The sequence below is a fragment of the Salvelinus namaycush genome, chromosome 41 (genome assembly GCF_016432855.1).
Source record: "Salvelinus namaycush isolate Seneca chromosome 41, SaNama_1.0, whole genome shotgun sequence".
Taxonomy (NCBI): Eukaryota; Metazoa; Chordata; class Actinopteri; order Salmoniformes; family Salmonidae; genus Salvelinus; species Salvelinus namaycush.
Window position 1 is genome coordinate 6,161,165 of NC_052347.1, and position 26,610 is coordinate 6,187,774.

General features: G+C 42.5%; 2 protein-coding genes across 2 annotated transcripts in view; both read right to left on the reverse strand.

Moving 5' to 3' along the window:
• Positions 1–243: 243 nt before the first annotated feature.
• LOC120034134 (ras-related protein Rab-5C-like) lies at positions 244–17,321 on the reverse strand. Its single transcript, XM_038980577.1, has 6 exons — positions 17,171–17,321; positions 5,364–5,714; positions 3,668–3,819; positions 3,299–3,421; positions 2,974–3,067; positions 244–1,765 (listed from the first exon to the last, which is right to left on the reverse strand). Exons 2-6 carry the CDS (start codon positions 5,527–5,529, stop codon positions 1,641–1,643), a joined length of 660 nt encoding a protein of 219 aa, XP_038836505.1. The 5' UTR covers positions 5,530–5,714; positions 17,171–17,321; the 3' UTR covers positions 244–1,640.
• A 1,751-nt stretch (positions 17,322–19,072) lies between these two features.
• LOC120033965 (potassium voltage-gated channel subfamily H member 4-like) overlaps positions 19,073–26,610 on the reverse strand; it is a 28,422-nt gene continuing 20,884 nt past the window's right edge. Inside the window, exons 10-16 of the mRNA XM_038980364.1 lie at positions 25,572–25,821; positions 25,055–25,269; positions 24,914–24,952; positions 21,670–22,052; positions 20,976–21,055; positions 20,646–20,722; positions 19,073–20,152 (exon numbers count right to left, since the gene is read on the reverse strand). Coding sequence (XP_038836292.1) covers positions 19,073–20,152; positions 20,646–20,722; positions 20,976–21,055; positions 21,670–22,052; positions 24,914–24,952; positions 25,055–25,269; positions 25,572–25,821 — 2,124 coding nt within the window. The remainder of the gene's footprint in view (positions 20,153–20,645; positions 20,723–20,975; positions 21,056–21,669; positions 22,053–24,913; positions 24,953–25,054; positions 25,270–25,571; positions 25,822–26,610) is intronic.

Below are 26,610 nucleotides of genomic sequence, written 5' to 3' on the forward strand. Positions count from 1 at the left end.
GTGTTAGATTTTCAAAGAGACTCAGTGAGCTCAGCTCAGCTGGCTTCTTAGACTGATGAGGATCTATTGAGCAGATCATAAGCAAGATCGAGAATTAGAGAACAAAGGCTGGAATAACTGGAAACAACTACTATAAGCTCAACATGTCGGTAGAGATACGAAAAGCTGTTAGATTTCACCTAACAGTGAAAAATCTACTCAAATACCCATTGTCATAGAACAAATGAGAAGACAGGCAGACAATGAGATACCTTCCCCCTTATTTATTGGTAAAATGACAATTTGCTGTTTTGCTTTGCTTTGTTTACCCCTGGCCCCCATCTCACAGCAGTGATAGCTGCAGGTACTGTTGTGCTAGTCATTGATGTCATAACAGACGCGGACTGGTCAGAGGAATCCCCCTCCCGATAGGAAAAAGTAAAAAAACAAACAAACAAAAAACAGAAAATCAACAAAAAAAAGAAACTGAAGAGAACGTCTGAAATCACAAGCGGTGACAGAAGCAGTGCACCCAATACCAGAGACTCTCCAGAAAACAAGAATTGTACACAAATAAAAAAAAATACATCTTTACATGACAAAAATAATTGAGGATGACAAGGCATCATGTTGAGATTGGGAAGGTATTGTATTGACAGTAACTACTGATTGGTTACATGTTTGAAGAAAAATAATGATACAAATAATAGCAACATGTTTTCAATACACAATTGTGATTTTGGTCAGGAAAACAAAATCTTGCTTTATCCTTTTCGTCATTGTATATGAATGATTCAAAAACATTAATGCTAAAAATGACTTAGTGCATTAACATCAGTCACCAATATGTATAAGGTTGGATATCATAGATTAATGATTGGAAAACCTTAGGCGGTCCAGTCTTTGAAATCATACTGTTTAACGTGTGCCAAAAATAAGTCAACAATAATAATAACAATGTAATAGTTCAGTTAATCTACACAACTGCTAGAAGGAAAAAAACTGTTCTCCTAACTCCTTTTTTTGGGGTTGAACACTCTCCCTTCTCTTGCCCAAGGGTGACGATCAGGAACAAGGAAAAATGAAATCATGAGAATTGCTACATTCACCCACCACCAAACTAAAACAGGGTAAGAAGTGACAGAAGACATACGTTGAAATACTGTAGCATTATGGTAAAGATGACGAGAGAGAGAGAGAGAAAGGAGAGGGCACAAAGAGCCCGTTCATTATTCCTCCCAGTTGCGTTCTGATTTTTTTCTTACAGAAATACAGTGAAAGAAGAAAAGAACAGTGCTCTGTTAAGTGCGATTGGTAAGGATTGATCTTTTTTTCCCTCCCTAAGTGGAGTTGTTGTTTTTTGCCTGGGTGATGTCAGATATCCATCGTTTGGTTGGAGATAATGGGTTGTTACGTCCTCGGGGTAAGTTAAAACAGTTGTAGGTCGTCATGTTGGTCATAATTGTGTCATTTGTCTGATCATTGGAACCTTGGAGTTGTGTGGTGACAAGCTGATTGGCCTGTGAGCTGGTTTGCTTATCAGTTGATCGGTGCATGGTGGCTGGTCAGACCGTCAGTTGGTTTGACCGTGGGATGTGTTTGTCAGCTGGTCTGATCAGTTGGTTGATACTGCAGGTTGGTTGGTGTGTCGGTCCAGTTGGTTAGTTCCCACCACAGCACTTGCTACCACCAGCCTGTGGGGCGGCTTCCTGCAGATCCACTCCTGCCCGACCACCGGCCCGGCCACCGGCTCCACCCGCTGGCTCGTTCTTAGGAAGCTTCTTGGCTACAGGAGAAGGACAGAAAGAAACAGTAAGTAGGAAGCCTTTATGGTTTCTACACATTTGATTTGTTCTGGGAAGAAATGTACACTGATTATTCAAAACAGTTTGAACACCTGCTCTTTCCATGACAGACCGACCAGGTGAAAGCTATGATCCCTTATTGATGTCAATTGTTAAATCCTCTTCAAATCAGTGTAGATGAAGGGGAGGAGGCAGGTTAAAGAAGGATTTTTAAGCCTTGAGACAGCTGAGACATGGCTTGTGTATATGTGAGAGGGTGAATGGGCAAGACAAAAGATGTAAGTTCCTTTGAACAGAGTATGGTAGTAGGTGACAGGCGCACCGGTTTGTGTAAAGAACTGCAACGCTGCTGGGTTTCTCACGCTCAACAGTTTCCCGTGTGTATCAATAATGGTCCACCACCCAAAGGACATCCAGCCAACTTGACACAACTGTGGAAAGCATTGGAGTCAACATGGGCCAGCATCCCTGTGAAAATGCTTTCGACACCTTGTAGAGTCAATGCCCCAATGAATTGAGGTTGTTCTGAGGGCAAAAGGATGGGTGCAACTCAATATTAGGAAGGTGTTTCTAATTAAGCAATAAGGCACCAGGGGGTGTGGTATATGTCCAATATACCACGGCTAAGTGCTTTTCTTAGGCACAATGCATCGCAAAGTGCCTGGACACAGCCCTTAGCTGTGGTATATTGGCCATATACCACAAACCCTGAGGTGGCTTATTGCTATTATAAACTGGTTACCAACGTAATTAGAGCAGTAAAAATAAATGTTTTGTCATACCCGTGGTATACGGTCTGATATACCACGGCTGTCAGCCAATCAGCATTCCCGGGCTAAAACAACCCAGTTTATAATGTTTGGTAAACTCAGTGTATACTTAAGCAATAAGGCCCGAGGGAGTGTGGAATATAGCCAATATACAATGGCTATGGACTGTTCTTTTGCACGACGCAAAGTGGAGTGCCTGGACACATCGCTTAGCCGTGGTATATTGGTCATACACCACAAACCCTGAGGTGCCTTATTGCTATTATAAACTGGTTACAAACTTAATTAGAGCAGTAAAAATAAATGTTTTGTCATACCCGTGGTATATGGTCTGATATACCACAGCTGTCAGCCAATCAGCATTCAGGGCTCGAATCACCCAGTGTATAAATGCACATATAATATTGTGATACACGTACCTATGGCCATAAAGATCTCATTGACGTTCATGGCCGTCTTGGCTGAAGTCTCCATGAAGAGCAAACTGTTGTCATCTGCGTACGCTTGTGCTTCCTACAAAAAAACAAAAGGGAGGACAGAGATCTTTAGAGCTCCATCACAAACACATCGATACAATCAGTAATAACCCAAAGCTTTGAGAGTTCGTGAGCATTCTTGAATATCAACAGAAACTATAAAAATGACATTTCTAGGACATTCTTCTGTTTAAACAAACTTATCGTTGACATTTTCCACTAATAGTCCAGTGGGAGCAGCATCTAATTGTTAGGAGTTCCTCAGTACCTGGAAGTCCACAGCTCTTTTGTTGGCCAGGTCAGCTTTGTTCCCTGCCAGTGCAATAACGATGTTAGGGCTGGCTTGTCGTTGGAGCTCCTTCACCCAGTTCTTTGCACGTGTGAATGTATCCTGCACAGGAAAGAAAAAACATTCTTAACATCATAAAAACAAAGGCAGATTGCACAATGGATGTTTGTTTTTCACACAAGAGCTCTATTATATATCTACAGAAGTGTCAGTTACGAGAGCAAAGGTCTGTCCTTTGTTGAGGGTTTGAATAATCAACCTCAGCTAAAAAAATAAATAAAAAAAAATCACTGAGTGCTGGCAACACTCAGGAACCAGTTCCACACGTGACCAGCAGCTGTCACTCACTGTGTTGGTGATGTCATAGACCACGATGGCAGCCTGCGCTCCTCTGTAGTACATAGGGGCCAGGCTGTGATACCGTTCCTGCCCTGCAGTGTCCCAGATCTCAAACTTAACTGTTGTGTCATCCAAGCAGACAGTCTGTGTGAGGAAGGCAGCTGGAGGGGTGTAGAGACAAATCATAGACTTAGTTTCAGGGTCTATTTTGATTTTGAAGTCTGCAAATGCCCTACACATAGAAAATAAGTGTACATTTTACTTTGCATTTCCTCACAGTGGAGTAAAACTCAGTATCTGCACAGGACAGGTATTCTGTTTTCGTCCTTAGATAGGGACAACTATACCCCTAGGACACTATTTGACATGGCTGAGTTAAACTAGCACAAGGCACACATAACCCCAACAGCCAAGGCCATGAGACAGTTAAGAGGAAACATGAACAGTGGCTTAATGAGAACTTGTGAAGCTACGAAGCCAGCGCTGAGGAGAATTGGGAGCCTTCCAACGTTAGAGAGAAGAGGAAGGGACAATTATGTAAATAAACAAGATCGAATCGCAGAGCACTAAGCACCGGGTAAAAGGTTACTGCGAGAAATGTAGTGAGAGTTAAAAAGTGACGAAGGGAACAAAACATGTGGCTGTCTATTGGCTAATCCATGGGACAGAAAGATAATGCTAATTCAGCCCGTTGTGTCACATGGCTGAGGGAAATGTACAGCAGCGCTCAGAGGAAGACTGCTCCATACTAAAAGCTCGGTGACCTTAGACCAGACAGCTGACAACAGGTTTTAAAATGTTTTTAAAATGCTGACTCGTCCTAAGGCTTTGGCTAGTGTAAGCACCAAGCATCCTGTCTCTCCAGCCTCACCCTGCTGTGGCTGCATGATGTGACTCTGTAATTTATGTATTTATTTATTTATAGAAAGGGTAATGCATAAATCATGAAGATAGCAATCTAGCTAGTAAACCACTAAATCATCATGGAAATTCCCAACACCTGTGTGTAGGTTTGAAACACTAGGTGAAGCTGAAAATAAATAGTTACTCATTAGTCGTTAATCAACTTTTGCAGTGGAATTCTTTGAATGTTCAAACCAGAAACTTGAGCCATCAAGTATCGGCTTCCAGATGCGTAGATATTAGAGCAGTTCCAGGACAGGAAATCCCATTGTTGACAGACTTCCTTCCTGTTTTAAGAGCCCACAGAGAGAGACCCCCTTCTCGCTGCTCCACTCCGGCTAGCAAGTCAATACATACCTTATTAGGCAGATGACAAGTACCTCTTTCTCACACTTATCCATTTTCAGTTTTGCTTTGAACATCTTTCTGTGGCCGGGAGTAAGGACCTCCCACTCCTTGTGGCATATTTAAAGTGTCAGTCAAAGGCTCGGCTGCTCATGCAAGAGTCAGGTGATCAGCTGCCAAGAAAGATCTGGTTCTGTAGCTCATGTCTACTCCTGACCTGGCCTTGACAACAGCTAGGGTAAGGGCTGCTAGCTAGCAGGAACACAGCCCCGGTTACCAAGGCATTCTAAGTGGTCTTCCTTCAGTCTACTACACATCCACACTTCCATTCTATTTGATCTTTATAACATGATTACGGACTCAACACAAGGGCAGCTGTAAAGCAACACAAAACACTAAGCATGACTAAGACAGTGAGAAGAATGACAATCCCAATGCTGACGGCGTGCCTACTCACCTCCGATGGTGCTCTCCTGGTACTCGTGGAACTGGCCCTTGACAAACCGCAGCACCAAGCTGGACTTGCCCACCGCTGACTCTCCCAGCAGCACCAGCTTGAACTGGCAGATCTTGTTGCTGGCCGCCGCGCCGTTGGTCCGTGCTGGTCCTCCTCGACCTGCCATGCTGCCAAGCAGAGAGCTTCACCGGGGTAAGAGGCTCTTGGTGGAGGATGAGGCTGCCTTGGGGCGGAGGACTGGGGCTCTGACGCTGAGCAGGGACTGGAGCCGAGACAGGGCCAGGCTGGGTCAGGCGAGTCTAGGCCAGGCAGTGAGGGGGCCGGAGGAAGAGGGAACTTCACCTGTGGGAGCTGGAAGAAAGAACCGACTGAGTAAAATCACTCGTAGGGCAGCCAGTGTGAAAGGAAAACTTTAGTAAACTAGAGCGCCTTCAGAATGTATTCATACCCCTTTATGTTGTTAAATTACAGCCTGAATTCAACATGGATTAAATCGTTTTTTCTGTTCTCAACCATCTACACACAATAACCCATAATGACAAAGTGAAAGCATGTTTAGAAATGTTGCTCATTTATTGAAAATTACATAAGTATTCATACCCCTGAGTCAATACTTTGTAGATGCATCTTTGGCAGTGATTACAGCAGTGAGTCTTTCTCGGCAAGTTTTCCACACCTGGTTGTGCAACATTTGCCCATTATTCTTTAAGCTCTGTCAAATTGGTTGTTGATCATTGCAAGACAGCCATTTTTAAAGTTTCTTGCCATACATTTTCAAGTAGATTTAAGTCAAAACTAACTCGGCCACTCAAGAACATTCACTGTCTTCTTGGTAAGCAACTCCAGTGTAGATTTGGACTTGTGTTTTAGGTTATTGTCCTGCTGAAAGATTAATTTATCTCCTAGTGTCAGCAGACAACTAGGTTTTCGTCTAGGATTTTGCCTGTGCTTAGCTCCATTTTGTTTATTTTTTTATCCTGAAAGGACTGGAGGATTTTAACAATTACAAGCATACCCATAACATGATGTAGCCTCCACTATGCTTGAAAATATGGAGTGTGGTACTGTCTTGTATTGGATTTGCCCCAAACATAACATTGTGTATTCAGAATAAAAAGTGAAAATGCTTTGCCACATTTTTTGCAGTATTACTTTAGTGTCTTGTTGCAAACAGGATGTACGTTTTGGAATATTTTTACTCTGTACAGGCTTCCTTCTATTCACTCTGTCAATTACGTTAGTATTGTGGAGTAACTACAATGTTGTTGATCCATCCTCAGTTGTCTCCCATCACAGCCATTAAATACTCTGTTTTAAAGTTACCATTGGCCTCATGGTGAAATCCCAGAGCGGTTTCCTTCCTCTCCGGCAACCGAGTTAGGAAGGTTGCCTGTATTTTACTAGTGACTGGGTGTATTGACACACCATTCAAAGTGTAATTAATAACTTCACCATGCTCAAAGGGATAGTCAATTATTATTTTTATTTTTATTTATTTTTTTAAACCTATCTACCAATAGGTTCCCTTCTTTACGAGGCATTGAAAAGGGACCTTACATATAATTGTATGTGTAGGGTACAGAGATGAGGTAGTCATTCAAAAATCAGGTTAAACACTATTATTGAACACAGAGTGAATCCATGCAACTTATGTGACTTGTTAAACAAATGTTTACTCCAGAACTTATTTAGGTTTGCCATAACAAAAAGGGTTGAATACTTATTGATTCAAGACATTTTCAGATTTTAATTAACTTCTACAATTTCTAAAACATAATTCCACTTTGCCATTACGGGGTATTGGGTTTAAGCCAGTCACAAAAAAAATATTCTTTCAATTCAGGCTGTAAAACAAGAGGTGTGAATACTTTCTGAAGGCACTTTATATACAGGTTATGATACAGTTTCAGCCAAATATGTTCAGAAACGGGGTCTCCATTAAAGGTTACGGGTCTTCCAGCAGGACAGCGACCCCTGGGCTCCCAAGTGGCGCAGCGGTCTAAGGCACTGCATCTCAGTGCTAGCGGCGTCACTACAGACCCTGGTTCGATTCCAGGCTGTATCACAACCGGACATAAATTGGGAGTCCCATAGGTCGGCGCACAATTGGCCCAGCGTCATTAGGGTTTGGCCGGGGTAGGCCGTCATAAATAATAATTTGACTTGCCTAGTTAAATAAAAGGTTAAATACATTAAAACAATTAAATTAAAACATCAAAAAGCACCCAGGATAGTCTTATAGTCTTGCCTAAATCAGTGAGAAAAGTGTTGACTGCAAGGAGTCAATGGTGTCATACCAAGTTGCCTACTCCCACAAGTGTCTGGTATAAACCAATCTACTTTCCTGTTCCAGGTTAGTCCTTTGTATCTTAACCCTTGACTGAGCTTATTATTCAGGTTCAAACACACCTTTACAAATGGTCCTGATGTGCATCACTTGCTCATTAAATCCCCCAAATGCCTCAAATGAATGCCTAGCAGACTAATTGCTTCAGTTCAGTGTTGTAAATCAATAACGTTCTGATAAACCCTATTGGTCGAGGAACATCTCAGTGCTTTTAAACGCCATGGTTTGACAAGAAAACAGTCCAAATGTTTAAATGAAGGTTCTTTTCTGATTGGCCTACTGGAAACCCACATTGTGGTCTGGACGTCTGTTCGAATGAAGCAAGGGCTGGACAGGGAGATAAGCCCTGTCCTATTCTCTCTTAATTATATTTACTTTAGACTCAACAGTCAAACACAGCAGTGAAGGAAATGTCCTGTGGTCCTGTCTAAAGCAACATTTAGATATGCAGATTGGGTCATGATGAGTATGACCACAATTAACCATGAGCATTCACAATCATGACGCTTGAACGGGGGGAAGACAGTCCCCCCACGCACCCCACCCCCCAGACACATTAGCTTAAAGCCGAGTTCAACTATGTTCACGTCCAACCTGTGTGTGTGTGTGTGTGTGTTCTCAGAGACCACAGAGCTGAGGACCACAGTGGAAATACAGAACAGGAACTGATCGTCTGAGCTGCTTGCCCACCTTGCACACATCCATCTTAACTTAGATAGGTTCACTTTAGTCACATGATGATGTGCAGATTGAGTACACTGGCCCAACCACAAGACGACAGAGTCCATGTGTTGTTCTTGACATTAGTCATATTCCTCAGTCACAGTAAGAAAAACGTCAAACACATCTTCCATAGTGCTACTTTACACGGTCAGTCAGCTTCTGCTTGGGGAAAGGGACAGGAAACGGAATTAATATCAAAGCAGGAAGTGAACATTGCAGAAGGACAGAGTAGCACAGACAGACAGACACAGTTGGCCCGTTATACACTTAAACAATGCCACTTAATATAATGTTTACATACCCTACATTACTCATCTCATATGTATACGTATATACTGTACTCTATATCATCTACTGCATCTTGCCATCTTTATGTAATACATGTATCACTAGCCACTTTAAACTATGCCACTTTGTTTATATACCCTACATTACTCATCTCATATGCTCATATGTCATATGTATATACTGTACTCTATACCATCTACTGCATCTTGCCTATGCCGTTCTGTACCATCACTCATTCATATCTTTATGTACATATTCTTTATCCCTTTACACTTGTGTGTATAAGGTAGTAGTTGTGGAATTGTTAGGCTAGATTACTCGTTGGTTATTACTGCATTGTCGGAACTAGAAGCACAAGCATTTCGCTACACTCGCATTAACATCTGCTAACCATGTGTATGTGACAAATAACATTTGATTAGATTTTTATACTAAACCATTAACTGTTAGGACAACCAGCCTAAGTTAGCCTACAATGCTAAAATCCATAATTAAGTGTGAAACATCACAATAACGTCACAAAAAAGGTCTACATGACACTACAGTGTATAGGTTTATACTATAGGCCTGTCTTTCAACAGTGAGTGCATTCAAAGATTGAAAGAACACACTTGACTAGAGGGGGGAGAGTAATGTCTGGGGTGGGGGGGGGGGGGGTGAATGTGTACAGTTTTCTGCAAGTCTACACAGTCATGGGGGTGATAATAAATTGCAATTTTAAAGCAAATGTTCTACAGTGCTACACATTTTGCCATAGCTTATGCCGTGTTCTTACACCATCTGAGTGACTCAAACGAAACTAAATCAATGAGGGTCCCATGGCATATTCACTTTATTTTTTCCCAACAATTCTCGTTTTCTTCATTATTATTATTATTTTTTAAACAGGTTTCCGTTTTGCAGTCTATTTTTATTATTATTTAAAAAATAATAAAATTGGACGTTTTAATTGCACAACAATGCTTAAAGACATCTACATTTTTTTTTTTATGCAAGTGTGCACCAGCACGAGACTGTTGTTTGGTTAGCAACATTTCTGTAGCGCTCATGTGATTAGGCAATTTGTTTTGTATACTCTGCACTGGATTGATGCAAATAATCCGGAAATCATTCTCCCAGGTCGGCATAGGCTACTTTGTAGTTAACATTTAATTGACAATGTTTTTGGGGAAGCCATCTGTACCAGAAGACTTATCATTATCATCTTCGCTACACGAAGTGGAGACATATGCACGCACACCACACACAGTTTCAGAAAGTTGCAGTAAAATACAAATCACTGATGCATTTAGTTCATGTTTTATGATTAACTTGGGCAAATTAATACATCTTGTAATAAGTTCAATACAATTCTGTTTTATTGTCTGGATTCCGTGATTCCATCCACAACATGGATTTGATAGGGTCCTGGTTAAGGAGCGAGAGAGAGAGGTAGGCCAGCCAGAGTAGGGTTGCTGTTGGCGCTCAGTCTTTCCCAGGCCAGGCAAGGGCCTAATCTTTTGCATGTGACAGAAGATCACACTGTGTTGGTACCACACACTGGCCTTAGAGGGTCAGCCCAGCACAGAGCAGACAGTACAGCAAGGTAGCACACCAAAGGCCTAGACTACTGCCACATACACACCATCCGAGGGATTCCTAGATGCACCACAGTGAGTGTGGAGAGAAACAGCTGCATGTTCATTGGGTCAACATGTAATTCCCCTACGTGCTAATATGATGAAGCTGAGGTGCAAACAAGAGAGAAAGTTGTAACAAAGCCAACATAGACCAGGACTGTGGAACTAAGCCCAATGTCCTTGTGTTTCTGAGAAGAACGTAGAAACATCCTGGTATTTCTCCTAATTAAGCTCCCGAGTGGCGCAGCGGTCTAAGGCACTGCATCTCAGTGCAAGACGCGTCACTGCAGTCCCTGGTTCGAATCCAGGCTGCATTACATCCGGCCGTGATTAGGAGTCCCATAAGGCGGCGCACAATTGGTCCAGTGTCGTCCGGGTTTGGCCGGGGTAGGCCGTCATTGTAAATAAGAATGTGTTCTTAACTGACTTGCCTAGTTAAATAAAGGTTAAATAAAAAAAAATGTAAAAGCTAGCCTAAACAGGTCACTTCTGTCAAACATTTTTGAGGCACTTTTTACACAACGCGTTTACCCTTACCAGTATGTCTACCATTCTAAGGCAAAACAACAGGTGTGACTACTCTCCAACCCTGATAGCCTACTACACACACACACTATGGAAATGAAGAGGGCAGCATGCCTCACTGCCCCAGGACAAGGCTCCATAGCCAAGGACAGGGAGAAGAGGGGAGGGAGGCTGGAGGATTCCCAGCCTGAGATGAGGGCTTCAGAAACAAACAGGATAAGAGTGAGAGAACATTTAACCTAGGCTAGTCATATGAGGCCATATTGTATATTAGTGTAAGTAACACTGATGTTAACACTCAATATAATATAAACACTGAGGACAAATAACTGAAACTCTGATCCGCATCAAAAGCCGTGTTCAATCCACCATTATAAACCAAAACAGTGGATTTAGGCCTAAGAGTTTAGGACATGGTTATTGAACAGTATAGTGAACAGGGCGGCACACAATTGGCCCAGCGTCGTCCGGGTTTGGCCAGGGTAGGCCGCCATTAACTGACTTGCCTAGTTAAATTTAAAAAAAATACAAATTATCCTTGGTAGTATGATTGACTGATTGCTTGAGGGCTGCAGTGGCTGGCCCAAGACTCACACACTCCTGTTCTGAGAGTCACTCAGAGCAGCATCCTGCATCTAAGCAGCCCTCTGCTGGCATCTTTAATGGGCTCTGGAGACCTCCACACACACTGAAGTGGGTCAGAGAGATGGAGGGGAGAGAGGCTGGGTCAAAGAGAGAGTAGGCGAGAAGGATGGAGAGAGAGAAAGGTAGGGAGAGATGGTGAAATATTCATACAGCCTCCCGTGGGCTTTGCTGCCAGCTTGATATCCAAGCACTTAGTAAAACACAGCCACTGAGAACTGGTAGCAACACACACAATTAACTACATACAGATATTGCATGCATTGCCCTCATGATCCAACAGTTTCTCACTCACATGCATGGGGTAGATTTTAACGCTATACAAGACAACGCATGCACAGATATAGCAAATGAAGAAGCCACGCTGACCAAACCGACTCCGCGCGTGCACGTTGGTGTTGTCTAGCCCCACCAGACGCGTTCATGGAGGTTGAAATACCAAAACCAACTATATTAATTTGGGGTCAGGTCAAAACACACATGAAACATTAATGGACATTTGGCTAGCTAGCTTGCTGTTGCTAGGTAATTGGTCCTGGAAGATAAACATTGGGTTGTTATTTTACCTGAAATACACATGGCCCTTTTTTGTTGTTGCTGGATCTTTGACCCATTTGGAGTCATAAGAAAATGATGTGTTCTCTACTCCGACAATTAATCCACAGATAAAAAAAGGGTTTGTTTTTAGTCAAATTATATTTCTTCTGTGGATTTGACATGGCGGTTGGCAACCAACTTTAGATGGGAGGTAGATGGGAGAGGCGGGACTTGCAGCGCGCCAAGCGTCTAAAATAGAACCAAGTTCTATTAGCGCCTGGCTACGCAGACGCACGTTTACGCACGCAAGCACTTTGGATTAAATGATTGAATAACAAATGTACACATTCATGTTATTCAACATGGTCAGCTTTGTCAGAATGTTAGTAAGTCTGGAAAAGAGTGTGGGGGAGGGGGAATATCTCAGTAACTTCAGTTTCTGTTTAACATGACCAGTGAAATCAGTTACCATCACCTTGTGGGTTTCCTCTTATACTTGACATCCCAAACATTACACACACAACTGGTCCACCCACCTGGCCTTAAGTTGGCTAAGTACCCACTCTCATATTTAGCCATGAACCCCATCTGCTATGCCCCACACTACTCTTAACTAGGGTCGGGACACTACCACAATACTCGTTAGTATCGTGGCGACGATACAAAACAAAGTGAATTTAACTTTAGGAAAATAGCCATAATGTTGGAAACATTTTATGTTGTCGTCCAGAGTCACATTTATTTTCCAAGCTATAGCACACAATATTTTACATGCAGCAGGTTTTTAAAGGACCAAAGAGTTAGATCTGCTTTTCATTTTTGACATTGAAAACATATCCTGGTATCGTCCCGGCCCTACTCTTAACCTCAGAGCCCTCGCAGCCAACCCCATTATTGACCACAACTAAAGGTATGCTTCAGTCACAGCTTGATCTTGCAACCTTTCGGTTACTAGTGCTCTGTGCTCTGCTGTCAGGTACAACTTCGCCTGGGTGCCGGTCAGTTTCTGCTCTCTTGTCAACTCGTTATGGAATTGTCATACCAAACATTGCTGAAAGGCTTGACAATGACATTGGAGTAGGCAGAAACACAAACAGATCTGGAATCAGGCTAGGTAAAACTCCTAGGCCAGTGCTGTTCATGGTAATCAGCAAGGGGTGAAATGGGTGATGATCAGAAAGAGTAACTGATACTACTGGACTGGGTAGAATGAAACTGATTAGGCAATTTTTTTATTTTATCTTTATTTAACTTGGCAAGTCAGTTAATAACAAATTCTTATTTTCAATGACGGCCTAGGAACATTGTGTTAACTACCTTGTTCAGGGGAAGATCGACAGATTTTGTTTACCTTGTCAGCTCGGGGACTTGATCTTGCAACCTTTCGGCTACTAGTCCAACGTTCTAACCACTAGGCGACCTATTGTAAGCACTGCTAACAATACACACCCCAATAGGCCTATGAGCTGTGTGTTCCCAAAGGACAATTCAAACAGTCTCCCACTCCTAGACTCCAGTTGAAACATCAGCTAGCCCATTTCCTGGCACAGCCATTATCTACAGATGTGTCAGCGCGTGACCGTGTCAACGTGCATTCGTCATCAACGCCATGGAATTAGTGGTGCAACAAGCTGTCAGGCAGACAGACTTCATTTAACCAGTTACCTAGGAATAAATGGTGACATGACAACAGGTTCTCTGAACTCCAAGGGTGGAGGGACCAGAGGAATTAGATGTAACGGGGAGGGAGGGTGGCGCTACCAGCCTGCATCCCGCTATTAGCTTGGCTTTCATCTGAAGTATAAAAGGGTTGGGCCTGGATGGGAAACCGTCAGGGAGGATAAACCCAGAGACGGAAGAGAAAGCGAGACACCCCAATCGAGTAGCACAGTGGACTATTTCAATATGTATGCAAGAGAAACTAAAGCCGAATGACTAAGGGATGGGTCAATTGGAAGAGGAAAGGAATGGTGACTAAGGCTGCGTATAGACAGGCAGTCCAAATTACTTTATTTTTTTACTTTTTTCACTCATTGGTATTTTGACCAATCAGATCAGCTCTAAAAAATGATCTGATGTGAAAAGATCTGATGTGATTGGTCAAAAGACCAATGAGTGAAAAAAATATCAGAATTGGGCTGCCTGTCTAAACACAGCCTAAATCTCTGGGAATGCAAACAGGATACACATCACTAGCAAATGGGGGCAGGCAAGGGAGAAATCATCTCCTTCTCTTTCTGGCTCCCTCTGTGTGTGAAACATGACAGCCAAGCAAAAGCCTGTGCAATACAATTCTACTCCATGCCGATAATTTTGGCCTATCACGTTAAAGGGAAATATAGCCAACAAGTTGTGGAAAAAGACAACCGTTTCAGAGTTAATTGAAAATAAAGCCATTGTTGATTAAGACGAGAAAATTCCTCAAAAAAGTATCTATTGAACCATATGGTCCATCTACTAGAATCTCGTGGACAATATGGACACAGAAAAAAGAAAAGAAAAAAAGAACACTAATATGTATAATTAAAGTATAAATTACCAAACTTATCAGGTAATCTATGACCAAAAATTACCAAAGATTCAGTTGACGGTTTTAAATTACCGGTAGCTTTGCAACCCTAAGTGAGATAAAAAGCATCCGTTTTTTGCATAAGCCTACTAGGCTAAACCCCAACCCCCCCATTCAGTTTGAGCATGGGGCTAGTGTCAGAGATAAGAACAACAGACAGGGCCTGAGCTGCAGAGATAAAGGGTCAGGGTGAGGTTAGTGGGTGTCTCATCTGGCTGCAAGGAAGCACACACTTAATTATTAATGACTCAAACTTAAAGAAATCATTTCCCATTTGTTTAGGTCTGAATTGTTGTGGTTTAATCAATAGGGGGCATACATTGATCTTGTAATTCTCAAACAAGTCTTGTAGCAAACTGACCAGTAACCCACTCTGCACATAGAACTCTCCAGCTTGGGTAACAGAAAAAAAGTCTCGACTACAGGATATCTTCAGTCTTTTGAGGAGTCATCAGAATGACCTGTTGTGAATGGGCATGCTTCTCCTCCTACACACCCGATTAATTCATTCCTCCATTGACTCCAATGCATTACAACCTTTCTGACCCCACTAACGCATACCAATTAGGCTTACTTCGGATTAAACATCAAGTGTTGGGTCTCACGCAGATGTATGTTATTTTACTTGCCATTGTCAGGAATATTTGGAAATGTCACAAACTTTCTTAACTAGCCTTACAACACCAAATCAAACAACCATTTTATGCCACCTAGTAATATTGCCTTTTATATAAATGTTTGCCTGTGTCAAAATGTGTCACCACTCTCTAAGGACAAGGTCCACACCATAACATGGCAGCAGCTTAGGCAAGTTATTAAAAATCCAGTCTCTAGTCCTGTTATTGAGCCATAACACACCAACGAGTTTCCAATGAGGATTTACCCTGGTGTTTACCCAAAAGACACAAGCCCAGTCCACTTTTCAGCCTGCATTTACATAACAATGTCTAAAATGTGAACTTTAAACAGCTTCTCACAAAGCAACTGTCTTAATGATGCAGAGGTTGTTGACTCTGCTTGCCCAAAGTCTTAGTGTCTCACTCCTGATAGAAACTCAATTACACTAGAGCTTACATTAAAAAGGGGCAATTCAGTCTCCTTTTCACCCCACTTAACAAATGATTTACGTAACAAAAGGTACATCTCAAGACGAGTCGGTTATTTGAATCAGCTGTATAGTGCAAAGGCAAAAACCAAAACGTGCACCCAGGGTTTGGGAAACGCTGCACTAAGGTATGCAATGACTGACATGACGAGGAAAACGGACAATGCACTACCCAATTCCATAGTTGCACCTTGTACATTCTACTATTACAACTTTCAGAAGTAAGTAGAAAGCCAAACTGAGTTCTGGGGGACTCCCGTGCCCACCCCCTTGCCATAAGATGACCTGCAGTAAAGGTGAAGGAGTGAACAAGGGTACAGGACTGATGAGACACAGTAAGTTATGAGGGACACCACATTAAACCATAGACCAGAGAAAAGGAGGCATGCATTCATACAAAAGTAACATGACACAGACAGACTCACATGAGGGCTACATCAGACAACTGACCTACGTGTACCACCATTGACACACCAAGTACAGACCAAAAACTGTAACTCAGCAATGACGGCATTCAAAATGATGAGCCTAATTAGAGACAGCCATGAACTTTGAACTCCAATTATGCTAAATATGTTTTGAGACCTAGCTAGGTAAACGATTATTAACAGTGGCAAGATAATAATTAACGTAAAAGACCTGGTGACATGTGGGTTATTGCCAGATGGAATGTATTCGTGATCATTACCAGGCAGAAACCATAAATAGCTATTAAGGTGGTGGGTTTCAAACTTCCTCATACTATCGGTCATCATCGCTGATACCAAGAGCCTGCTGACACCAATGGCAATGAGCTAAGATACTTTGTTGAAAGCTTGAAATCAACATATGAAAGGTTTATTTAAATTGATTGGACCAAAAGGAAAATCTACTAGCTAACGTTATTTGTTAGTTAGCTGTCAGTTAAAGGCTAACTAGCTATGAAATACAAATCTAACATGACATTTCTGTAATTTAACTAGCTAGCCCACCAAGTTACGGTAACTAGCTAGCTTTTTAAAGCCATCGTTTAAAAAAATTGTTATATGTCAATAAGAGCTGAAGTTGAGTAGCTATTTAGCTGAGCAGACACCGACAAAAAATATGTCTACTGTAAATTAACGTCACTGCCAGTAAAAACAAAATAGGACGACACTGACGAAAACTAGCTAACGCTAACTAACTTGGCTAAGTTTATGATGACATCACAAAGAAAAGACGGGGTAAATCAAACATCTAAAGATAAATAACTATTTGGTCAAATTATGAACAAAGCTTTTTATTGTTTGCTAACTAGTTACCTCATTAGCTATCTGGACAAGTAATCAGTCCATTTAACATATCAATCTGACAGTCGTTAGCTAGCGACGTATCTCTGGCTAGGTAGCTAACTAACGTTAGTTTACTGTCTGGTTGCTTGAGCAAAATTTGACAGTGGAAATCTGAACCAAAATAGTATAGTTTACAGCTTACCGTTAAAGGCAGAGGTCAAACATTCGTTCCCTTTTCTTCGTATACTCTCACTTTCCACAATTTCGACTTTGACGACTTTTCTCTCTATCACAGCTCACTACGACTGCTCAACACATAGGCCCCGGCCTTCACTTCTGCTTAGAGCATTTTTTCCGGGATCCTCCCACTTCCTGGAGGTGTGGCTTCCCTCTAATTGTGTCGTTGGGAACCTGGGAACTGTAGTTTACTAAATCAACGAACACAAATTTGGTCAGGGCTGATTATTTGGGAGTAGTCTCCGTAGACAGACTTGTTGGCTCCCACAATGTATCAATGCTACTGATTTTGCTTATGATCGGGTTTACGAGACTAATTTAGGAGTGGCAAGCAGTGGCACTCCCCAGCGCAATATAAAAACCGCATCCGAGATTTAAAAACAAATATATAAAAAACATCAAACTAGCGTTTACACAAGCAGCCCAGTTCTGATATTTTGTACACTAACTTGTATTTTAACCAATCACATGAGATATTTTAACATCAGATATTTTTCAGAGCTGATCTTTTTGGTCAAAAGAAACACCCCTGGCAATCAACTACTCAGATTCGGTCCCATAGTTTTTCAAACGTATTTAATAAAATATTTACAGAAGTTTGCTTTAAATGTATCACCATCTGGTGGCGCTAAAGACCATGATATTTGCCATCACTTGACATCAGTTCAGATCTAAATTTTGTTCATAAAGGTAAACTCACTGGCCCAAACGTGTGTTTGGGCATGTTGTGGGCATCAAATGCAGAAGCCCCAGTATTTTAGGGTGGGTTTATCTAAAGGCATAGGTCTATCTAAAGAGATATTGTTGGATGTTGAGTGATTGACTAACAATATTTATGTAATTGTGTACCACTACTGTGGCCTGCTCAGTTTAACCTTTCAAGTTATTTCATTTTCACTTCAGATGTAATTGTATTTCTCAGAGTCCCTGTTTAAAAATACATATATATATATGTTAATATTCTGTTTGCATCTTAAATAGTTTTATTTTACAACTAATATCAGTTACAAACAAACAAAATGATATACAACTCTTTCAGACTGCGGACGGTGTTCAAATCGTTCTGTAAGGCTATACATTGCACATCTTATTTCAGTCTCTGTTACCAAATAAACAGTCAAATATACAGCATAGAAAAAGTCAGAAAATGATCAAGACACAAGAGCAAAAAGAGATGCAGAGCTATGAGTAGCCATATTGCAGAAGAGGGAAAAACACAAATAACCATAGGTCCTCTTTGGCCAGCAATCCTCTGGCAGGCTAGCCAAGAGACAATTTCTTAAAATAATGAGCACAAACATTGGTCATATGCTGTAATGTCCAGACAGCTTGTAGAATGAGCTCCACAGTGTGTTCACAGACAATGAAATCACATAAAACCACATGTCAAAATGCTCATTAGGTGATGATACATTCTATGTAAACACAATATAATGAAGGAAAGGGGTGGGGTTTGCTGTTTCCATGTCTGCCAGGTCTCAATATGATATGTCTAGAGATACCCTCTGGTTAGTAATACCTAACTTTCAGTTCACAAAAAATACATAATAAACACAAAGCTGAATATTTTTATAAACTGAGTCAGCTTGTCTTCATGATCTCTGGTCCATATCAATGCTGTATTTACAGTCATATTAAATAAACAGTACATCAAGTAGTAGTACAATCAGTGTCGATATTATGTAGTGTGATTGCTGTGTAGTGAACGTTTTAGACTGTAAAGCAATCATTCATTTCTCAGATGTAAACTCGTGCAGCATAAGAGATGCAATCAAAAAGGGAAAGTTGAGTTGATGGGCTCAGCGTTACTTTGCAGCAGTAATGTTCCCGTTTATTTATCTGGTCTCTGTGGGGCTCCAGACAGCTGCTAATGTGTCACCTCCAAGCCCCAGAGAGGCTCGACTTCCAGGGCCTGCTGTGTGCTGATGTTGGTCCCCTGGGTCTGGGACTCTGCCTGCTCAGCATCACTCTGCATCCTCTCAGGTCTCTCCCTGCCCTGTGGGTACTCAGTCTTAGGCCCTCCACAGTCTGGCCCTTGCCCTGCTGGCTGCCCTACCAGATGTAGGGATGAGTCCAGTGTGTGGACAGGGCTGGAGCCCACCAGGTCATTCTTCCTAGCTCTGTTGAGAGAGCCCTGCCCCTGGGTGGTCTGGTTGTGCGTCTGATTATATGTTGCGCTGACAGACGTGTAGACCCCAGACTGAGAGCTGAAGGCGGTGTGGAGCTGTGGTTGGCCGGTAGGAGTCAGTGAGACGTGGATAGGCGTTGGGGAGATGGACGGTGAATGGCTGCGGTCAGAGTTGACCTGGACACTCAGGGATGGGTGGGAGTGGCTGAGGCTGCCCGGGGAACATAGGGGACGAAAGGTACTGATGGTGGGGATGGAGGCTTTGTACTCAACCTGACCAGGACCCGCACCTGGGAGTACTGGGAAGGCAGAGCTGAGGTTCAGAAGAGATGGCCCAGTCCGGCATTGGGAGTGGCCCATGTAGGGAGAGTTGGGTGTAGTTCTGGAGGTCGGGAAAGGCCTGTACTGGGCTTCAAGTCCCTGACCAGTGGTTCTGCCTCTGTCCGAGCAGCACGGATGTAAACAGGACGACCTGGGATTGGACGTCTGGTGATGGTGCTCAACCTCCACCTTCTGACCTCTGCCCTGGGGGGGCACCCCACTGTAGGCCCACATGTTCCTGGCAGGGTGGCTGAGGGGCTCATGTTGGAGGTGAGATGGGTGAGGTCCAGCAGGCATACTGAAAGGCACCCGTGTCTGCCAGTCATTGGCAGCAATCATGTTGCTGCTGGAGTTGGGGTTAGGGGCCATCTGCAGGCCGTAAGGATAGGTGGAGATGGCAGAGGGGTAATGAAACATGGTCACATGGGCCTGCAGGAAACACATCATCTCGTGGAGCTCCTTGGTCAGGTTGGACACCTCCTGGTTAAGGGTATTCATCTGGAAAATAGATGGCATACAAAATAATGAAAGCTACAATCTGTTGCTTGGTTGAATAGTAATTATTCCATGGCAGGAGACATAACCGTTAGAGTTCTATTGTCTCTTTCTAGGTCAGAAATGGTGGGTACCAAAAACAAGCACAGTCATAAATTATCAGTCGGTGTTACGTGAGCTTTCAAATCTGGAGCATCTCCAATTTAACAATCCTACATTTTATTTGAGGAAAAATGTCTTTAAATGTTCTCTTGCCTACATAGCCTGAGTGTTGTATTTAATGCTGAAAGTGTGTCAGAGATGACCTGTTTTTAGACACTCTTTAGGGTACAGCGAAAGTAGAGTACGGAAAATGAAGTGGGAGAACAAAAAAGTTTGTGTCTCTTGAGGTCTCTCTACCTAGATGGAGCATATCATTCATTTATCAGTTCATTGATACATCATTATGTTGGTTTATGTGTCAGTTTATTCCGTCAATGTGATCGTATGTTCATACCTCTTTGTTTAGCTGGCTGATGTTCTGTCTCACCTCCTCTGTTTCCAGAAGTAAGTTGGCGCTCACCTGGAATGGGTCTATGGGATGGACAAGGATGGATGAGATCAGTGCTTTCACACCCCACGCCAACATAAAGTACTTTGCTCATACCATTTCATTTGTATGAATAGCCTACTTGTACAGCTTTGGATCATTCTAAAAAAGCAACTTTCTGACCAATCAATTCAGTATCCTTGCCTAAAGCACGTTTCCATTTACTGTTAGGAAACCACTGTTAGAAAAACATAGTTTTTTTTGTAGTTAAACCATTGTTTAACCTGAGACCATTACCTTTGCTTTTGGTCTTTGCCTCGCCTTGATCCACATTGAAGTGAAAAGACTGCCCATTATCCTCAATTCCATCCACAACCCTAGAGGAGATAGGAAAGAGAGGTTTACACTTAAGTGGGTTATGATTAAATATGAAGTGATTTTCAGTTAAATAAATTAAACTGTAATCTGTTTTTGCTGTTATTACCAGGTAAACCCATTGGAAAATGTGATTTACTTTTTGGTTAATGGTTATAGTCTTATAATCCTACAAACCTTAGGCTTAGGTACTGGGCTAATGAAATACAAACGCTAGTCATTTTGATTGACAGTTATGTCTCATTATGTAACGGTCGTTGGATGAAGAAGGAGTAGACCAAAGCGCAGCATGGTAAGTGTTCATGATTTATTTTCAAAAAACACCTGAACAAAATAACAAAGAGCAAAACGACAACGAACAGTTCTGTTAGGTGCAGAAACACAAAACAGAAAACAACTACCCACAAAGCATCGGTGGGGAAAAGCTACCTAAGTATGGTTCTCAATCAGAGACAACGATAGACACCTGCCTCTGATTGAGAACCACACCCGGCCAAACACAAAGAAATAGAAAACATTGGAAAATGAACATAGAATGCCCACCCAAATCACACCCTGACCAAACCAAAATAGAGACATAAAAAGCTCTACGGTCAGGGAGTGACACATTACTCACCTGGGGCTGAGGTCCAGAGGGCTGACACAATGTAGGGAGGGTATGAGCAGCTTGGCTGGCCTATGGGATGAGCTGTGATCTGTGACCATGGTGGGCACTGGGGCGAGAGTAACCTCCTCATTGGACAGCAGCTGAGGGGAGGGGCTACGGCCTCTGCAGCCCTGGGCTGGGGAGCGGCAGAGACGGAGTGTATTGACATGTCGAAGCTCCTTCCCCAGCAGGCTGCTGAAGCCAGGGTGGCAGACGGGGCTGCTCAGGCCATGCATCAGGAGCAGCCGTCCTTGGTGGGATGCACCGGTGGGACAGTGGCTCATGTCCTCACCAGACTCCACATCTTCTGCCTTCGCAATGAGGGGAAGCTTGTGGTCCTTATCAGCTCGCTCCTGAGGGGCAGAGGGTGGGAGAGGAGAGGCATGAGTAACAGGTTCTCTGTAGTTCTCACAAACAACCATGCCCTCCAGTAGCCTATTGCTAGTGGAGGAGGAGAGAGAGTGTAGAGTGATACACACAGAGTTTAATTTGATTTTAGCTGCCGGTAATGGGTAGCAGGGGCGTCATGCACCCTACAAATCTGAGGGGGCATAGAGTACGTGAGGATGGCTGGGGTGTTGTCCGGAGGGGAGCTTGTTGGAGAATTGTTATATTTTTTAAACACCTGAAACAGCTTTCTCCTGCAATCTAGAGCCATAGCATTTTCTATGAAGTTGGCTTTAGCTAGCCAGCTAGATACGCTCCCAATCTCCCAACCTCATAACTAGCTACCAAGCCATTTCAGGCTGTCAAAGTTTGCTAGACTTTAGAAAACCAAGCAATTACTAAATGTACTGAATAATCTTAATCTTTTACCCAGATTTTAGCAGAGATGCAGAGAAGCATATTTTGTTTCTTTAAAACTTCTTAGGGCTGCAATCCCGTTAACGGGATCGATATGACCACAGCCAGTGAAAGTGCAGGGCGCCAAATTCAAACAACAGAAATCTCATAATTACAATTCCTCAAGCATACAAGTATTTCACACCATTTTAAAGATACACTTCTTGTTAATCCCACCACAGTGTCCGATTTCAAAAAGGCTTTACAGCGAAAGCACCACAAACGATTATGTTAGGTCACCGCAAAATCACAGAAAAACAGTCATTTTTCCAGCCAAAGACAGGAGTCACAAAAAGCAGAAATAGAGATAAAATGAATCACCAACCTTTGATGATCTTCATCAGATGACACTCATAGGACTTCATGTTACACAATACATATATATTTTGTTCGATAAAGTTCATATTTATATCCAAAAACCTCAGTTTACATTGGCGCCATGTTCAGAAATGCCTCCAAAATATCCGGAGAAATTGCAGAGAGCCACATCAAATAACAGAAATACTCATCATAAACTTTGATGAAAAATACATCTTACAGCGTGTTTGGTAAACAAATCCAAAGTCAGGAAGCGCGTTCACTAAAAGCAGACGAAATGTCAAAAAGTTCCATAACAGTCAGTAGAAACATGTCAAACGATGTTTTGAATCAATCTTTAGGATGTTTTTAACATAAATCTTCAATAAAGTTCCAACCGGAGAATTCCATTGTCTTCAGAAGTGCGATGGAACAGAGCTCCCTCTCATGTGAATGTGCATGGTCAGAGCATGGTCAGGTCATGGTAGACCTTACTCATTCCCGTCTCCTTCGGCCCCACCTCACAGTAGAAGCATCAGACAAGGTTCTACAGACTGTTGACATCTAGTAGAAGCCGTAGGAAGTGCAAACTGACCCATATCCCACTGTGTATTCGATAGGCGATGAGTTGAAAACCTACAAACCTCAGATTTCCCACTTTCTGGTTGGATTTTTTTCTCAGGTTTTTGTCTGCCATATGAGTTCTGTTATACTCACAGACATCATTCAAACAGTTTTAGAAACTTCTGAGTGTTTTCTATCCAAAACTAATAATACTATGCATATATTAGCAACTGGGACTGGGGAGCAGGCAGTTTACTCTGGGCACCTCTGGGCACCTTTTCATCCAAGCTACTCAATACTGCCCCTGCAGCCACAAGAAGTAAAAAAAATAACCAACAGACCGGTCAAGAGGTACGCTTAGATATAGAAAAATACTAGGATGTAATATCCTAGCCATGTTGGTGCAGTATATTGAGATTTGTGATTTACAACAGTCAGAATAACACCCTCTGGAATGTGTAGAATATAATTAGGTATTTCAGGTGTTTAAAAAATGCTAAATTCTCAGGGTCCAGCCCCCCTCTGGGCCACTCCCACTCCATCCTCATCTACTTCGGTAACAAGAGATTGTGTATAATTTCCTTCTAATAGCTGTTCTGCTGTGAGTCAGTGCTGTTCCTTTCTCTTAGTGGCAAACACAGGAAATTAGGTGCACTGAGGTGAACTGCCTTCTTGGCAGTTTCAGTAGGAGTCAGATTATTTAGCTGTTATGACCTCATCGTGGCTTACAATTGTTATTCCTCAGAGTGACATTTTTTCTGTCCGTTTTTTAAAAAAAAAATTACGTTTATTGCTACCAGACAATTTTCACATTTTGGTAAATTAATTTTGAGAGAATCAATTAACTCCCACGCACAATGTAGAAACATTAACACGTGGACACTCACATGTCATAGAAACACACATGCATGTGCACGCACACGCTCGCACGCTCGCACACACACACGGCATATGCCTCCTCCAACACCCACTCAAATACAAGAAAAAAACAGAGTACAAAATCAGCCTCACAGAGATACAGAGACACAGAGACACACGAATGACAGCCCTTTGTTAAGCTCTCAATAAAGGTGGCAAAATGGGGCCGTGAGAGTTGCAATCATGCATCTTTCAGAGTGAAGTTCTTTCTGGGAATGGGCTAGACCAGAACATTGCGTTCAGCCTTTTATCAAGTTATATGTTCACCTAAGAAGCAAGGGCAACAGGTCAGGGACCAGAACCCTCATATCAACTTCAATCCTTTAAATGTCTCTGTCCCAGACCAAATATTCAAACACTTTGAAAAATGGAATGATGAGTCACAAAGCCTATTCACATCTCAAGGTGTAAATATTTTACTGGGACATTTAGCGTAAAATATTCTGGCTATGACTACAAATGTTCTGAGCTCTGGATTGTTCTGAGCTCTGGATTGATCATGTGAAGCTGTGACTTTGTAGATATGTTGGCTGTGGCTGTAGGTCATAGTAATCACCATCTGTAGTACAGTAATAAAGAGTCACACATTTACCTGAGAGAGCCGAGGGGACCGTGAGAACCTTGTCAGCCCCTGGACAGTGAGTCAGAATGAGTCACAATTCCATTACAGTTTACACAGGCCACACAGAGTAAAGTTTGAGTGAGTGATTGAGTGAGCATGTGTGGTTCTCACCTCTGCCTCGCTGCCCTCTCTCAGGTTGTAGGTGAGGTTGTGGTGGATATCAGAGCTGAAGCGACTGCCGTACTCTGGGTAGAGGCCCAGGACCTCCCTCAGGGCACGGACACTGATGTGCTGCAGGTCACAGTAGGTCAGAGCCTTCACGTCCGCATTGGTCTTGATCACCTTGTCTTGCGCTGTCAGGTCTGCCCCAATCAGATCACCTTTGCCTAGAGACAGATTACCCAATTAATAATCTGAGTTGATTTGATTCTTCTCTCATACACAATAATGACAACATCCATATTGCTGAGATAACAATTGAGGGATAAAGAAAACTAGCGTCCTATTCCCCATATAGTGCACTGCTTTTCTGGCCAAAAGTATTCCACTATAAAGGGAATAAGATTCCATTTCAGACGCTGCCAATGAGTTGATAACAAAGACGGAACGCCGACACGAGAGACAGAAAAAGGAAGGTATAAAAATAAAGTGTACTCCAGAACAGGGAAGTGAGTTGCCTAAGACGTACCCAGGATAGCAAGGACCATGCCGTCCTTCAGCACCTCTAGAGACCCAGAGCAGACAAAGTAGTTGGCCTGCAACGCGTCCCCCTGGCGGATGAGGTACTCTCCCGGGGCACAGAACGAGGTCTTAATGTGCAAAGAGAGGGAGCGCAGACAACCCCTACTGGCTCGCTCAAACACTGGCAGCTGCAGGATGTCCTTGTTCAGGTGCATGGCGATGTCCGCACGCAGTTCGTCTGGGAAGTCATGCAGCAGCTGACAGGAGGAGAGAAGGAGGACTTCAACACCCACAATGCAATGGTTTTGTATCAGATTACAGAGGTACCAGAGAGGAACAGTGGTGTCCGAGGATCAAGGCTAAAGGGATGCTCTTGTCATACGAGATGCTAGACCGTATAAACCAAGTTCAAGCCTTTGAACACTGTGTGGACAGCCAATCAACAGTTATTCACAAACATGTATTCTATGTATTGTTGAAACACGCACAATTCTCAGTGAGTATACAATAACTTGTATTTTGTGTTGGACTCAAGCTGTATTTTGGCGAGTGGCTACACACTTCAATGTACAGTAGTTGTTTTCATGGAAGCCTTCTTAGATGACTCAAATCTCTACGTATAATGTGCACTGTAGGTCTGTTTCACTCGGGCTAGCCTGGCAGTAGCACCAGCTAAGAGGTGTAATACATTTGCAAGTTCTCGGGATCCTTCGTAGCGTCTGTTGTCGCGTCTTCAGCAGAGAATAAATTATGAAGCTGATGATGAGAGGGTGTAAATGAGTACCAACATTTTTAATCCTATCTCCGTAGTCTAAAATGTTTTATTAACTTGTATTTATTCAGGGTAGCCCAAATGAGACCATGGCCTCATTCCCAATGGTGTCCTAAGTACAAACACTTTCTCACAAACAGGAAGAAAAATGTGCATTACAAATAAAACAAGAAGAAGAAAAAAGAACCACACCTCAACACCACAATTTCAACAAATAATACTCTAGAATCAATCGAGACAACTGCAATCCCAAACTGCCGAATCAAGATGAACG